Source organism: Terrapene carolina, unplaced genomic scaffold (genome assembly GCF_002925995.2).
Source record: "Terrapene carolina triunguis isolate 2854851 unplaced genomic scaffold, T_m_triunguis-2.0 Scaffold508, whole genome shotgun sequence".
NCBI lineage: Eukaryota > Metazoa > Chordata > Testudines > Emydidae > Terrapene > Terrapene triunguis.
Window position 1 is genome coordinate 787,676 of NW_020664859.1, and position 16,238 is coordinate 803,913.

The window sequence follows — 16,238 nt, forward strand, 5'->3', positions numbered from 1 at the left end:
ACCCCCATTGGCCTGGGACAGCGAACCGCGGCCAGTGGGAGCCGCGATTGGCCAAACCTGCGGACGCGTCAGGTAAACAAACCGACCCGGCCCGCCAGGGGCTTTCCCTGAACAAGCGGTGGACCGGCTTTGAGAACTATTGTTCTAAAGCACAGTGATGTTCTCCCCTATAAAATGCTTTTAAAAACTCTGTCGAATGTAACTCTGGATCTTCTTATTGTCCATAAAAATGGCTAATCCTTACCCTCAGTGATATCTTGTCCCAATGAGCCTCAGAGGTTAATTATTAATTCACAAGTTAAGCACTGTATTTCCTTTTATTTGTTTTAACTGTGTTGCTTTTTGATTTCATATCTTGTTCTTGTATTATCAAAGAGGATGAACAGGAGCTCCTGATTTACCTTTTCTAGACTGGTCATTATTTTGTATACCTCTGTCATGTCTCATCTTACACCTCTGCTCTCCAAAGGAAAAAGTCCCAGTTTTCATTTTCTCCTTGTACAAATCTCTCGCTATGCTGCTAATGACTTTTAAGACCCATCCCTGAACCCCTTTCATTTCTGTCATGACTTGTATGAGGTAGAGTGACTAGAAGCTAACATAATATTCCAGAGAAGACTGCACCATTGATTCCCAAAATGGCATTATGCTATTTTCAGTATTATTTTCATCCCATTCTTTGTACTTTGGTAAACATTTATTTGCTTGTATTGGGATCTGAGTGCTAGACTCTAGTTACAATTTACAGAGAATAATAAAATCAAGGAAGATCAACAGGAGAAGCAGATTAGAGATTTATTTAGCAAATCTTATTTCACGCTCTGCCTTCATGCCTCCCTGGTATCTCCAGAAATTGGCTTATGCCCAGAAGTGTGAACTGTCTTAGCCTCTACATGTTGGTCAAGTCCAGGTCACACTTTTTCAAATCCATAATTTCTGCCACACTGAATTCCCTGGATTGACCACACCCCATGGGGAAGCAGTATTTACTTTTCTCTTTTAAATGTTAAGCTGTGGTTAATGATATCTAGTGTCCTTGGTTTGATCTCTTCCCCTCACTGTAGAATCATCTCTTCCTGGAGCCCATACATGTTCCCCTTGGGGAATTTTTCAGACCACGAAAGGAGGAAGTTGAGCAGCTGGATTCAAAAGATTTCCTGGGTAAACCCAAGGTAAGGCCCCCTAGGTTGCAGAAAGGTCAATCCTAGTGTAAGAATGTTAGCATGGTGCACTGATGACTAAGGTCAGCAATGAGCAAACTAAGATCCAGGGTCCTCTACCAGCCACAGCATCGACAGTCTCCTGAGAGTAACATTGCTTGGGCCCTCTGCCAGCCACAGTGCCTGGAAAATATCAGCTGAGATTCTTTAGACCCTAAGTGCAATGGCTCCATTGTTAGGAACCAGTCTTTCAGGTTTTCCTCTGTCATTTTTCTAGCTTTGAGTGTTTCCTACCATCTGTCCTTGCCTGGAGCAAGGTGAATTTCACAAGTGGAGGGGAATAATCAGGGCTCTGTTGGAAGCATTTTTGTCCATAAGGAAAGTGCTCCTTAGTAGTTGGGCTTTTTATATCCAGGAGAAAATTATTTTGAAATTAAATACTAAATAAATACCCAGCTCTTGTGTAGTACATTTTTTCTGAAGATCACAAAGTGCTTTACAAACATTAGTTATGTAACCCTCCCCTTCTCCCCCAGCAAAGTGAGGGTTATTGTGTCCATTTTACAGACAGGGAAACTGATGTGGCTGAAGTTACAGGACTGTTTGTGAGTGGAAGGATGTTGCAGGAAATATGGGTCATTTGGAACCTTACCATCTGACTGTAGTAGAAGGTGGTGCATAGTTGCACTTCCTGAGGAGCAGAGCAGGGACCAAATAGTAACTAGGAGCTTTTCTTCACTGCAACAGTTAGCTTGATTTAATACACGCAAGTGAGAGTGACCCCACTGCAAAACAACACTCAAATTACACAGAGTGATTGGATTAGCAGCACAGAATGAGGCTTGGTCTATGCTGAACAACTATGTCGGTCAAGGACATGAAAAAGCACACCCTGTGTAGACACAGCTATGTTGAAGGAAGAGCTTTTCTGTTGACATAGCTAACGGTGTTTGGGGAGTACGGTTTCTATACCGACAGAAGAACCTCTTCTGTCAGCGTAAACTGCGTTTACACTATGGGGCTATGCTGACGTAGCTATGCAGGATAGTCTCCGTAGTGTAGACGTATCCTGGTTGGATTAGCAGTTGATGAGTTGTTGTAATTTGAGTTGCTGCATACCCGCTGCAACAGCAGCACTCCAGCTTCAGCCCACCCCCCTGACAGGTCAACTCTCTCAAACTTAAAGTACCATTTAGCTCCAATTGGAGATTTGGGTGTGTGGGTGGGAGTCGGGCTGGGGCAACACTCAAGTTACACCCTTAGCACTGTAGTGAAGACAGCCACAGTTTGGGCCCTGCTTCCCCCTCCCTTCTTGGGGAAAAGTCAGCTGCACTAGCCTTCTTCCTGGCACAGCACACTTCCCCCTTTGAGCTGGCTCAGCTGCACTGGCCGGCATGTTGCAGGGAGATGCCTACTGCCCACCCCTGCCCATTCACTCACTGCCCACGAGCGGGAATAGCAGCCTGGCACCCACTGCTCCTATACCTATCCCTATCTCCTAGAACTGGAAGGGACCTTGAAAGGTCATCGAGTCCAGCCCTCTGCCTTCACTAGCAGGACCAAGTACTGATTTTGCCCCAGATCCCTAAGTGGCCCCCTCAAGGATTAAACTCGGAACCCTGGGTTTAGCAGGCCAATGCTCAAACTACTGAGCTATCCCTCCCCCCCCTCCACTACATTGCTACCTTCCAGATGAGCAACAAGCAAAGGGCTTCTTTCCTTCCCTGCCCTGTGCCAATGCCCAGTGAGAGACACGATCTGGCCCTCTGTAAATAGAGCATGACTCCACACTGCTCTGTGTGATGATACCATTGTATCTTTGCTGATTGTGAGCCTCTGAAAGTGCTCATCAGGTACTTAGGGAATCCTTGGTTTTGTCATTATGCTGAAAAATGACACTTTCAAGACAAGCAGGCTCACCTAACCAGTCCCACAGGGTTTGACCCTCTGAGCTGTAGCAGATTCCCACTTGTTGTGGGATGACTTTTTTGTTAATTGGTTAATGCCCTTCGGAGAATATTAGCAGGTCATCAGAAGATTTCTCTTCTCATTTCTTTGACCTCTGCACCCTTTGTGTAAGTGTCACAGGCCAGGAGCCTCTTGAGTGCAGAGCAAATGAATGGTTGTGCTCTCAGATTCACCCACAGACATGTAGGGAACCAGTGTGGCAAGAGCTAGAAAACCAGGCCCCTGGAGTAGATGGGGTTACTGCCTGGACTCAGCTCTGCACTCTCCATTGTGTGCAGTGACGTTTTGTTAAGCCCTGCCACTTGGTGCTAGGGACTCGCTCATGGGAAACCCAGGGTGAGTGGCTGATTCCCAGAGGTCTTGCTGTTCCTTCATGTGATCCAGAGTCTGATCTGATCTGTCCTCTGGCAGGTGATCTCCTCCGTCATTCCCAATGACGAGTACATCGGATTTGAGCCTCTCAGGCCACAGGTGAGTGGGACAGTGCAACAATTGATGATACTTGATTTATGCATGGCAAGGTCATGTAATGGCATCGCTGTCATATAGCTCCACTTAGGGTCCCCAGCCAAGGCATCCATCAGGATGAGAACCTGTCACGGACTCCATAATATTTTAGGTTTCAGAGTAGCAGCCGTGTTAGTCTGTATCCGCAAAAAGAACCGGAGTACTTGTGGCATCTTAGAGACTAACAAATTTATTTGAGCATAAGCTTTCGTAGGCTTATGCTCAAATAAATTTGTTAGTCTCTAAGGTGCCACAAGTACTCCTGTTCCTTTTGCATAATATTTTAGTGTAGCTGAGAGGTTTCCCTGGGGCTCTGAGTCCCACACGTCTCCTCCTGCCTAGCAATTCCTGCCCTCTAAGTGCCATATCACTGCAGATATCCTTCCACCCCTCCGAGGGGCTCAGATGAGGCACATAAGTCTCTGCTCCCTGAGCAGAGCGTTCTTTTCTCTGCACTGAATTAAAGCCGCTGCAGCAGAGTCTATGTAATGTTTAACTCCCTTGCCCAGCACCACCACAGACCTACCCTTCATGGCAGTGGGGTGCCCTGTCATGTGAATGTTAGGAGCAGGGGAACGCGCAAGTAGGTTGGTCTCCATTGGATGGGGTGGGCAGAGAAGAGGGGGCTGCCACTGCCAACACTGCTCAGCAGTGTGGAGTGGCCTTGATGACTGTTCCTAGAGTGGTGATTGATTGCATGACAAGTGTGGACAGGAGAATAGGAGGGAAAATGTCAGAGACTGAAACTCTCGCTCAGACTCTGCATTACTGTCTGATACAAGCTATTACAAATCATTGTGGGGAAGTTCTCTGGCCTGTGTTATAGAGGAGGTCAGCCTAGATGATCACAATGGTCTGTTCTGGCGTGGAATCTGGCTCTATGAAATAGACGCTGTTGTTTCTCCACAGAGACAGGGCTTTTACGAACCCAGTGTCAATGCTGTGCGGTAAGTGACCAACCCCAGGTGGCTTCGCTCTTCTGTCACTATTTCTCTTCATGGCACCTTGTCTTGGCCCCAGAGTTTTTGGTTTGGAGACTCTGTAGTATCCCAGTCCCAGAGATCCATCACTGAGGAGAAAACGCTGTGTGTGTGAAAGACTTGTGTGATTGTGATAGCCATTGTAGTTAATAACAATAACACCTGGCACTTCTATAACACCTTGCAAGGATCTCAAAGCCCTTTGCAGACATTGATTAAGCCTCACAGCCATCCTGTGAGGCAGCTAAATACCATGTCACAGGTTGGGAAACAGGGACAGGGAGAGGTTAAGTGACCTGTTCAAGGCCACATAGTAAGTCAGTGGCAGCACCACTGTTAGAACCCACAACTACTGACTCTCAGTTTCCTGGCTCTAGCCCCCAGGACAAGGCTTCCAAATGCTCCTATCAGCACTGCTGTAACTGGGGCCAAATTCAGCCCTGGTCTAAGGAGGTGCAGCTCCATTGACTTCCCTGGTTTGTGCTTCCAATACTCCAGGGCTGAATTTGGCCCATTGTTTTCATCTGGAAAAGCCAGAAGGTGGTTCATGAATAGGGTTGCCAACTGTCTAATTGCACAAACCCAAACACCTGTGCACTTCCCCCTTCCCCGCCCTTTCTCTGAGGCCCCGCCCCCTGCTCACCCCACCCTCCTCCCTCTGTCGCTCGCTCTCCCCCACCCTCACTCACTTTCACAGATCTGGGGCAAGGGGTTGCGGGGTGGGGTTGGAGATGAGGGGTTTGGGGTGCAGGAGGGAGCTCAGGGCTGGAGCAATGGGTTGGGGTGTGGGAGGGGGTGAGACGTGTGGGGTCCTGCCGGGAGGCGCTTACCTCAGGTGGCTCCCAGAAGTGACTGGCATGTCCGGCTCCTAGTCTCAGGGGTGGCCAGGCGGCTCTGCGCGCTGCCCTGCCTGCAGGCACCGCCCCCGCAGCGCCCATTGGCCGTGGTTCCGGGCGAATGGGATCTGTGGAGTTGGCGTTCAGGGCAGGGACAGTGCGCAGAGACCCACTGGCCACCCCTGCGTCTAGGAGCCAGATTGCTTCCGGGAGCCATGTGGAGCCAAGGTAGGTAGGGAGGCTGCCTTAGCCTCGCTGTGCCACCAACCAGACTTTTAGCAGCCTATTAAAATCTCCCGGATTGATTTCAATAGCCTCCAGGAGATCATGGCTGATTCCGGGAGACTCCCTGCCCGTCCGGGAGGGTTGGCAACCCTATTCCTGGAGCCAGTTGAAACTCGACATTTTCATTGAGCAGGAAATGCCAACATTTTGAAATTGTTTTTGTTCCAAATCTAAACAAAAATGAAAAATTGAAATTTCTTGTGAAATGAAATTTTCCAAAATGGTTTGTTTCAGGTCAGTCAGAATGTTCCATTTAAATAAAATTGAAATGTTTCATTCTGATTCCAACCTTTTATTTTACACTATATTATAACTTATAATAGAGTATAAACTCAAATACATTTCTAAATGAAAAGGCATTTCAAAACAAAAAATCAAAATATTCCTTTCTGATCGTATTGACCTTATGGAAACACTTGCAAGCAAAAATTTTGTGAAACAGAATTTGTCAAAATCAACACATTCCTGCAGAAAGTTTTGATTGTGATGAAATGGCATTTGCTGATGGAAGAATGCTCCGTCAGGGAAGTTGCACCCAGCTCTACAGTTCACACACTAGAAAGTGATCCGCACAGTTAAAACTGTGCTCCGTGGATGACTCAGTACTATATTCTACTAGTTAGCACAGTGATACGGCTGCAGGGCTTTGCAATGAACTGTGGGAATTTTCAGAAATGGCTGGAAGGCAAAAGAGGGAACCTCTGTCTGCACCAGTCTGTCCCATCATCCACTGATGGCATGTTCTTCTCCAAAAGTTCATGGATTATCATCTCTGATAGACCATAAATGTGGTAATTGCACCATGGAGACACAGGCCAACGCTACTGCTGCCTATGAGGGGAGATGTTCTCAAGAGAAGCATTCTCGAGTTTACTCAGCTCACAACTGAGAGTATATGGTGAGGGAGGATCACCATGTGGGAGGAAGGATGGGCTCGTGGTTAGAGCTCTGAAGTGAGACACTGGATCCATAACCCTCTTGTCATTGGACCCTGGACAAATTTAGGTGTCTAACTGGGAGTGGAGCCACAGTGAAAGTCCAGTCCCAACTGTAGGTTCTGAGCTCTTCTGAAAATTTGGCCCTGAGCTCTTCTGAAAATGTGTCCCTTGATCACTCTTTGCCTTAGTTCCTCATCTGCAAATGCTCTCCTAATGCACAGTGGTGTGGGAAGGAGACAGTCCTTGATGGTTGTGAGATGCTTGGATGCTATGGGGATGGAGGCACGTAAGTACCTAGATGGACAGAGTAGAAGGGTGTGGCTTTCCTTAGACCCCAGTAAAAAGACAGGTCCTCCAGCAGAATGCAGCAGGGACTCCACCCAGAGAAGAGTGGCATTGTTCCAGGGGGCATTGGCACCTAAGGAGCGGTGAATGTCCTATCACTCTTTATGTTTCAAAGTGCATTGACAGAAGAGCCAGTGGAAAGGTCACAGGATGGCAATGCCCATTCCTAGCCTGAATGTCTCCAAGAAGGGTAACCAGAGGAGCAAAGAGAAGGGAATCCTGTTAAACCCAGTGGTGTCCACACCCCACAGTGGGAGAGTGATAGCCTCAAAGGGTGCTGAGTAAAGCTATTATTTTTTTTTCTCCAGAGACCGCGGCTCAGGTTACTATCAAGTTGTGACTCATTATTACCCTGAGGACTCTGACGAGATGGCAGTGAAGGGCAGCACGATCATCTTTGTACTAACTAAAGGGGCAGACGGCTGGGCTACCGCCATATGTGACGGACAGGTATGTGGAACTGACAGGCTGGTGCTCCTGCCTCTAGCACAGTGTCAGTAGACACTACAGCACTCCCTGCCAGCTGGGGCTTGCTGAGGCTTTAATAGGATGTTCCTTTGGTAGCTCTCAGGAGCTGGAGCAGCCAAGAGGGTGGGATATAAATTAAATAAATAAATTAATAGAGATATCCTATCTCCTAGAACTGGAAGGGACCTTGAAAGATCATTGAGTCCAGCCCCCTGCCTTCACTAGCAGGACCAAGTACTGATTTTTGCCCCAGATCCCTAAGTGGCCCTCTCAAGGATTGAACTCACAACCCTGGGTTTAGCAGGCCAATGCTCAAATCACTGAGCTATCCCTCTCCCATATATGACGATACCTTCTCTGAAACTGCCAGTTCACTTTCATGGATTGGACACTAATAGCAGCAGCTGTTAAGAGTTGTTCAGGGCTGTTCAGATCCCATTGACTTTTCCCCGTCACCTCTCTAATTCCACTGGCCAGTAAACTGGAGACCTCAGCTTTTTCTGATCCTTATCCCTTCTGACACACGTGGATCCTGCATGGGGATTATGCAACTAGAAACATTCGGTGAGAACCACTAGCAGGGGCACAATTCACACCAATTGTGAAGCCTCGCCTCCTGCAGAATAAAGTGCACAAAATGTGTCTAGGGTTCATTCAGTGGCCCTCTTGCTGCTGTGTCCCCAAGTGGGCGTCACCACCCATGTGCAATCCCCAGTGGGCCAATGTAAACATTGCTGTTTATATTAGAATAGAGGCCAGGAGCCCCGTCATGGGCCAGGATTGACCTGTACTAACTCAGAATAAAGAGACAGTGCCTGCCCCTGAGAGCTTACAATCAAAGTATAAGGCAGAGAAAACGGGTGGGCCCAAAGACAGATGGGGGAGCACAAAGAAAAAGTGAGGTAAGACTGGTCAGTCTGACAGGCAGTGGTCTTGGCACAACCAGCAGCCTAACCATTTTCAAGTTTTCCGGTAGGCATCACAGCACAGGAGAGTTATAAAGAGGAAACTGAAGAAAGATGGAGGCAGCTCCTCCTGCGTGTGAGGGGCAGCATGGGAGGAAGCACAAAGGTGCCTCTTTAAAAGTTAACAAGTGGGCGAGGAAGGCTGGTGGCTCACAGGCAGGATTCAACACCTTGAGCGATGATGGGTAGGTGGGGACAGGCTGTGAAGGGCCTTGAAAGCGATGGCAAGTAGTTTGTGTTTGTGATGATGGCAGGGAGGGTGCAAGGATGTTTCACGCCCTAGGCAAAACTTCCACCTTGCGCCCCCCCCCCCCCGAGCCCTGTGGCAGCTCTTCACACTAAGGCGCCCTCCCTCCCCCCCCCGCGGCAGCTCCCCCCGGCCCGGGGAGCCGTGCGGCAGCTCCCCGCCCCAGCTCATCTCTGCTCTGCCTCCTCCCCGAGCACGCCATCGCTGCTACACTTCTCCTGCCTCCCAGGCTTGCGGCGCCAATCAGCTGTTTGGCGCCGCAAGCCTGGGAGGGAGATAAGCAGAGCGGGGCGGCGTGCTCAGGGGAGGAGGTGGAGCAGAGGTGAGCTGGGGCGGGAAGCGGTTCCCTTGCGTGCCGCCCCCCCCCCTTACTTGCGGCAGGTGGCCCTCCCCGCACCGTCCTGCCCCAGCTCCCTCCGCCTAAATGCCGACGACGACTGGGGCGGCTGAAGATCCGGCCGCCGCCGAAGGACCTGAAATGCCGTCCCCCAAATGCTAGTGCCCTAGGCAACCGCCTAGGTCGCCCAATGGGTTGCACCGGCCCTGGATGATGGAGAAGAGTGAGCCAGCAGACAGAGTGACCTGGTCAGAGCTGCGTGCCGGGAAATGACACATGCCACAGGGGTGTGAATGACTGAGGGGCAAGGTGGGGTTGTCAAGGCCAGCGAAGAGAATCTCCTGCACCGGGCAGAAGAGTGTCTGTTTCAAGTGTGCCTGGTCTCACGTTGTTTTCTGTTCTGCTCTGTGTTTCCCAGAAACTGCGTATACCGACCTCTCACCTGGAGCCTGTTTATGCCCCCAAGGCTGATAAGTGGGTAAGGGGACAATCTTGTGACTATGGGATGGGGAAGGGAGAGAAAACACAGCCAGGCCACTCGAGCTGTGTGAGTGGCAGGGCTCTGAACCACAGAGCAAGGCAGTGGGCTCTCTCTTCAGACTCACCCCATGTGTAGGTCCAGGGCTTTCAACCAGCCAGGGACAATTGGAAATCCAAGCAGCAGGCAAAAGGTGGATTTTTTCCACAGCTCTGATCTGTTTCCTGCAAAGTCTAAGCTTCCATTTTGGAAAAAATCCATTTCTTTTACCCCCTCCTCCTCACAATTAGGACCCACCATATTGTAACTAATGCAGCCTTGCTCTAATGGCTTGACCCGGCTGAAAGCTGTCTCCACTTGAATCCTCCAGCAGACAAGGTGTGACTCACACCCACGTGCCCACTGCAGTGAGCAGGGAATTTCAGAGCCCTCTTCGGTTCTGACATACTAGTGGCCGCTAGTGTATGAACTTCCATTGGCCCTACTGTGGTTGAGAAACTGGCTCTTTGGGGGGAGGGATAGCTCAGTGGTTTGAGCATTGGCCTGCTAAACCCAGGGTTGTGAGCTCAATTCTTGAGGGGGCCATTTAGGGATCGGGGCAAAAATCTGTCTGGGGATTGGTCCTGCTTTGAGCAGAGGGTTGGACTAGATGACCTCCTGAGGTCCCTTCCATCCCTGCTAGTCTATGACTCTGTTATCATTTATCCTATGGAGTTGGTAGGGCTCCCTGCTGTAAACCATTTCAGTGCAGACACCCAGTCTGTTCAGTGCAGAACTTTGGAGCTGAGTGAGGGGCAGATGAGCCCTTGGGTCAGAGGGATCAGCCATGGAAATCCCAGTCAAGACAGATTCCATTTTTGGTCAGATGGGGAGGTGGCCATCCCCAGGCTAAATGTGGGGTTGGGATCCCAGAGAGGTTAACAAAGTGAACAGTGCAGCAAAATAAAACAACCTCATATGGGTACCAGGTGGGTAGCCACCCTCTGGGGGAGCCTGGAGGAGCCTTAATGCTCCACTTCATACGTGAGTTAATGAATTAGCCATCCCTGAGGCTCTGCCCACCCTTAAAGTCATAGCCTGCAATCTACTCAGTGACGCAAACCAGCTGCCACCTGCTCCTTCTGGCCAATGGGGAACGAGGGAGCTGATTTCCCAAAACTCTAGTTCCTTAGAACTGTTCTGCTTGACATTGGCCTCAGCCATACTCTCCTCATGTGTCTGATCAGTTCGTTTTCATTTTGTTCTCTTGCAGAAAGTCAGTAATGGGATCCCTCTTCCCCCCGTTAAAGTGCCCCCCAACCGGCCTCACTTGCAGGAAATGGACCACCAGCAGCCAGGTAAATCCTGCTTTCTGGGACTGAAGGGGCATGTGAGGATAAGGATCCCAATGGGAGTTGTGTGGGATCACCCACCAGTCCCCCAAAACACCACTGCTCTAGGGAACCTACAATACCAGCAAGGCTAGCTCCCCACTTGCAGCATGTGGTTACTATCAGGGACTGACTGTGTATCCCAAGAGCACCCTGGTAGCAGGGTAGATTCCATGTGTCAGGGATGACTGCACACACTTTGCCCTGCTGTGGCCCACTCATTCTGCTCTGAACAGAGACTGGGGGCCAGGACTGTGTCCAAAGAGAAATGAACTGGTTGCCAGGCACTACGGTGACGAGGGCAGGCAGGGTTCTATGTGCCAGTCCCTGAGAGGGGAGGGATGGACAGCTCAGGCTATAAAATCGGTGGCTTCTCACACTGCCTGGAGTCCCTCCAGATGTGGCTCAGTGGGACCCCCCAAAGCTGTCCAACCCCATCTCCTCCAAAGAGGCCCTGCCCATTGTCATGATGGCTGTTTGGCAATGTTTTGCTCTGCAGGACCTGCTGAAGGAGAAGACACTGCTGCAAATGATGCTGATCCGCAAGCAGACTTGCAGGTGCAATGTTCCCCAACATCACAAACCATTAGGACTATAAAATCACGGGTGCCAAAGATAAGGGTAGAATCAGCCCAGTTCCACCAAAACTCCAAAGCCACCCCAAAACTTTGGGGCTCACTGGAAAGCCTTTTCTTCCAGACCAGTTTCCCCTCCCCCCATCCCAGAGAGATCCTAACTCCCAGATGGACTTTTGTCAGTTACCCCTGAGTCCTTGATCTTCCTCTTCCAGGCCCATACTGTTGCTCTGTGCTGTTAACAACCACTGTGTTCTATCACAGAGAGCAGTGCATTTCTGGGGTCAGTGAAATCACCTCTGTATCCTTTTCCTACCTCACGTGGGACTTGTACCTACAGAGCCTTTCTTTGTCAGAGGCAGCTGCTGGTCAGGTCACCAGTAGCCCCACTTCATTTGGCACGGCCACTAGACTGCCTGTGATTTTGGAGTCAGTGCAGTGCCAAGCTGCATGGAGTGGCAGCTGAAATTTCCACAAGAAATTATGGGACCTGGCAGCATCACGGTAGGGACATGTTTGCATGATAACACAGGGAGTACCTGTCTCCCCTCTGGCATAAGCAGAACTCCCGTGCTGAGTAGATGTGTCTGAGTTATAGGATTCAGATCCAGACTCTTCCTCGGGGAAAAATGAAAGTGTTTGGATCCAGGGTTTTGAGAAATGGGCCCCATATGTGAAATTCACATCTGGATCCTGGCTCAGATTTTATGCCACATGGAGTTTGGTGGCACTGAAGTTGGCATTTGGGTTAGGCCCCCACTCTTGACTCCGGGTATGGAAGGATGGGCTAGTGGTCGGGGCACTGGCTGAGATGTGTGAGATCTGCGTTCGGTTTCTTGCTCCACCAGGGACTTCCTGGGTAAGTCACCTCATGTATCTGTGCCTCGGCACCCCAGCTGTAAAGGGGGGATAATAATATTTCCCTACCTCACAAGGACGTTGTGAGGATAAATACTTTAACAGATTGTAAAGTGCTTGGAGCTCTGCTGTTATAAGAATAGGCATTATTGTTATTCAGATATTTGCTGGTGAAATCGCTCTAACCAACCCATCCAGAGCAGATTCTCCTTTGCTCCCTGTTTGGCAGCAGGTCCCACTGGCTCAGGACAAAGCATCCTCCAGCGAGAACAGATCCATCCTGCTGAAAGTCCACTGTGACTATACAGTTAAAGTGAACAAGGCCCTGACCCTGTCAGACCTCAGGTCTCTGCTGAGGGAGACGTTCAGCCAGCAGGCAGAGCTTGGAAAGCTGAGGTAGGCTTGGTCACAGACTGGAAATAGGGTCGCACTCTGGCTACTCTGAGCTGGTGCCAAGACTGAGTTGGAGTTTCTCCTTCCTGGTGAGCTGCAGCTTTCCTCTTGCCATTGCAGACAAGTCATTGCAGTTCTCCGAAGAGGTGTTTGCCCAAGGAGGTAGGCATTAAGGCCATGTCTACCGTCCATGTTGTTCTTCAGCAGGGCTCAGGCAGCCATAGCCACAGTTCACAAGATGAGTACATACGAACCAGCGCTGTGTCCCCTCTCCCAACTGAATAGTCACACCGAGCCCTGTCCCTGGATATTCCACCTCATTGCTTTAGAACGTAACACTGACTCCTTGGGGACAGGGAATGTGCGAGTAGGGAGGTTTCACAGGACCAAAGGAGTATGGAACTGCACCAGCAGTAGTGAAAGAAGGGGAAATTTAAAGAGAAATGCTATTGTAGACACCCCTGACCTACAAATGATTTTCTCCCAGCCAGCACAACATTTAAGGCACACCAAGTTCAACTCAGTTGCACTTTGTGTGGCCAGTTTAGAGGTCTTGTGTAAGTCTAAAGCAGACTGAAGTTTTGTCTACTGGAGCTGGAGGGGTAATTTCATATGCGCTAGCTCTGGTTGAGCTAGTGTGCTAAGAATAGCAGCGTAGCCATGGTGGTGGCACAAGCAGCAGAATGGGCTCGCCAGCCTAAACACTCTGTGTCCAATCCCATCTGAAAACCTAGGTACGTATTTAGGGCAGCTAGCCCCTCCCCCCGCCTGTGGCACCACAGCTACACTTCTCCTGTTAGCACGCTAGCTCGAGGCCAGCTAGCGCCGGTCTGTCTGTCTGAACGGGGAATTACACCTCCAGCTCCAGCACAGACATACCCTGGAGTTCCTGGACTGACATGCTTAGGGAATCAGAGGGAGATGCAAGTTGCACAAGCTTAGATTCACCTCTAAATTTGGCCCTAGTACGTTCTCTCTGACCTCCTCTCTTACTTCAGCTGCAGGCTTTCAGACAGCAAAGAGTTAATTGTGATTTCGGGAGAAGAGGAGATGGGGAAGATGTGGCAGGAGGTGACAGATGGGAGGCTGACACTCTGGTGCCAGGTACGGTCCCTTTGGGATGCTGTTCTGCCTCACTAGATTCTGGTTTAATTTCTGCTCTGCTGTGTGGTTTACAACATGGCCTTGTCCCATAGGGCACAGATGCCTGTTCAGACAGACCCGTTCTCTACAGGATGGTAGCACACCACGGTTACACGGCGCAAAGGCCAGAGGATCTGGAATTCAATGAAGGAGACACGCTGGACATTCTCTCCGAAGGTAGCTTTCTAGTTCCGCCTGAAGTTCTTTGCTGGGCAGCTTCAGGAGTCTGTTTGCAGGGGGGAGAGGGGGGCAAGTTGGGGAACAAAAGGCTTCCTGACAGTTAAGCCACTAGGCCTTATGAGGGACTGACATGTGCATGGGCCTATACTGGCCCTTTGCGCAGGGGTGAATGTCACCCTTAGCAAGGCTTGTCTCTCCCTGGTTAGGCAATTCAGGGGATTGCTAGGTCCTTACCCTGTTCCTTTGTATTTTCCCAGTGAATGAGGAATGGCTTGAAGGCCACTGCAATGGCAACTTTGGCATTTTCCCCAAGTGCTTCGCTGCCCAGGCCAGCATTGGGGCTGCCTGCCCTTAGAGAAGAGATGCTTCTTCCTGCCAGACTCCACAAGGAGCCAGCTGGGCTGGGGACCCCACCTCACCTTACTCATGTCTCCCAGAGAACAGGAGAAGCTTGCGCCAATTCATTCAGGTCTGACCATTGCCAGCCCTGCTAGGTATTTAATGAAGCTGCCTACACAAGACGCTTCCCAGTGTGGGACCCCATTATCCAGAAACCCGGCAGGATTCGTTTCTGTAGCAGAAATAGCATTTTCTATGGCATTTGTCTGGCCTCAGTATTTCCCAATAATCAAAGTGAAATGACAGGTCTGGCTGGGGAGTGGGGGTGAGGTGGGATCTGGGTGCAAGACAGGGGGTGGTGTCTCATGAAGGTCACTCTGAGAGGTGCTGACACAGCAAACGGAGTTTTCCCATCTCAGACCTAGCCACCAGCTCTTTCTGTAGCAAGAACTTGGGATTCAAAGATGCAGATTAAGTGGTAAGAAGAACCGGCTCCTCCAGAAGAGGGGGCCTGGCTAAGGCCTTAATTCCCACTTCCCACCAGCTGCAATAAAAGTGGGGGAAGCTGGACCTTGCCATCACTGGATATGCCCACGCTGCGGTTACATACCCACAGCTGGCCCGTGCCAGCTGACTCGGGCCAAGGGGCTGTTTGAGTGTGGTGTAGACATTTGGGCTTGGGGCAAGTAAATAGCTCCTTAGCTCGAGCCCCACGAGCGTGAGTCAGCTGGCACAGGCCTGCTGCAGGGGTCTAATGGCAGTGCCGACAGACCCATTGAGGCCAGACTGTGGGAGGCAAGATGCCACTCAGAGGACAGGGAGGCAGGCTTGATTCCCTGGGCCCAACGCAGTGTAAAAACAGCGCTGTTCTGGTTGGGGAGCATTTCACACCCACTTTGCATGGTTGTAAATGAGTGCACATGAATCAGGCATAGGGTGGGTGGCCCCTCCAAGCCCCATGGATCTACCAGAGGCAAAGGGCCCTGTGCCCAGACATCTTGGGTTGTGGGGATTGTCCCTGGTCAGGTGAACACTGGTGTTGTCCCAATCGGTTCCATGAAGTTGGGCCACAGCAGGGAGCTAGACCTTGAGGGACTGAGCACTGGGTTGGAGGGAAGGAATGCAGGGTGGGGGAGATGGACAAGTGACAGGAGCTGAGGCACTGTGGGGAGGGCAGCCAGAGAAACAGGCCTAGCAAAGCCCAGAGGGATCAGGGAGAGCCAGAAGAAGGAAGTGGTCAGTGGAGCTGAAAGGAGCCATGGGGGAGCTAAGAACACAGAGAGAGCGGGGCTCATGGGAGTAGATAAAAATAACCTGGTGGGGGGGAAGGGGGGTGACCTAGGGTCTCTACTTTGCAAAAAGGGTCCCAGGAACTGCAGGGTGGTTCCTGGACACCAGCCCCTGGGGCTCGCTCAGCCCATCAGCTATGCAGTGCATGAGCCTCTGGGAGCTCACTCAGCCCCCACTGGCCTCGGGGAGCTCCCTTGGCCCTCCTTTCTGCCTAGCCTCTCACTTGGCCCAAGCCTCTGGGGAGTTGCTCAGCCCATCAATCCTTCATAGCCCTCACCTGGCTCAGGGCCCTGTGAGATCACACACCGTCTCCGTTGTGCTAGGCCTCCCAGCTGGCACAGGTTGTGCAACCCATGTACACCATGGAGCCTTTGCCGGCATGGGTCTCTGCACAGTGGCTCTGTCCCCTGACCCTGCAGCTCACTGACACCGGCCTGTGCACGGCGCAGGCTCTTTGATGACACAGCCTCTCAGCGCTGCAGGGTGCTTACCTGGAACAGGCTGAGCAGGACACTCCTGCCCTCCACCCTGCAGGGCAGGGCCGGCTCCAGGGTTTTTGCCGCCCCAAGCTGCGGG

At 50.9% G+C, this 16,238-nt stretch overlaps 1 protein-coding gene across 1 annotated transcript in view; it reads left to right on the forward strand.

The window, feature by feature from the left end:
• Positions 1-16,225, forward strand: part of NOXA1 (NADPH oxidase activator 1) — a 41,210-nt gene extending 24,985 nt beyond the window's left edge. Inside the window, exons 6-16 of the mRNA XM_026658714.2 lie at positions 1,065-1,172; positions 3,540-3,599; positions 4,545-4,582; positions 7,328-7,469; positions 9,455-9,514; positions 10,767-10,851; positions 11,384-11,442; positions 12,547-12,713; positions 13,709-13,814; positions 13,907-14,030; positions 14,291-16,225. Of these exons, the coding sequence (XP_026514499.1) occupies positions 1,065-1,172; positions 3,540-3,599; positions 4,545-4,582; positions 7,328-7,469; positions 9,455-9,514; positions 10,767-10,851; positions 11,384-11,442; positions 12,547-12,713; positions 13,709-13,814; positions 13,907-14,030; positions 14,291-14,388 (1,047 nt within the window). The 3' untranslated portion in view covers positions 14,389-16,225. The remainder of the gene's footprint in view (positions 1-1,064; positions 1,173-3,539; positions 3,600-4,544; positions 4,583-7,327; positions 7,470-9,454; positions 9,515-10,766; positions 10,852-11,383; positions 11,443-12,546; positions 12,714-13,708; positions 13,815-13,906; positions 14,031-14,290) is intronic.
• The last annotated feature ends 13 nt before the right edge of the window (positions 16,226-16,238 follow it).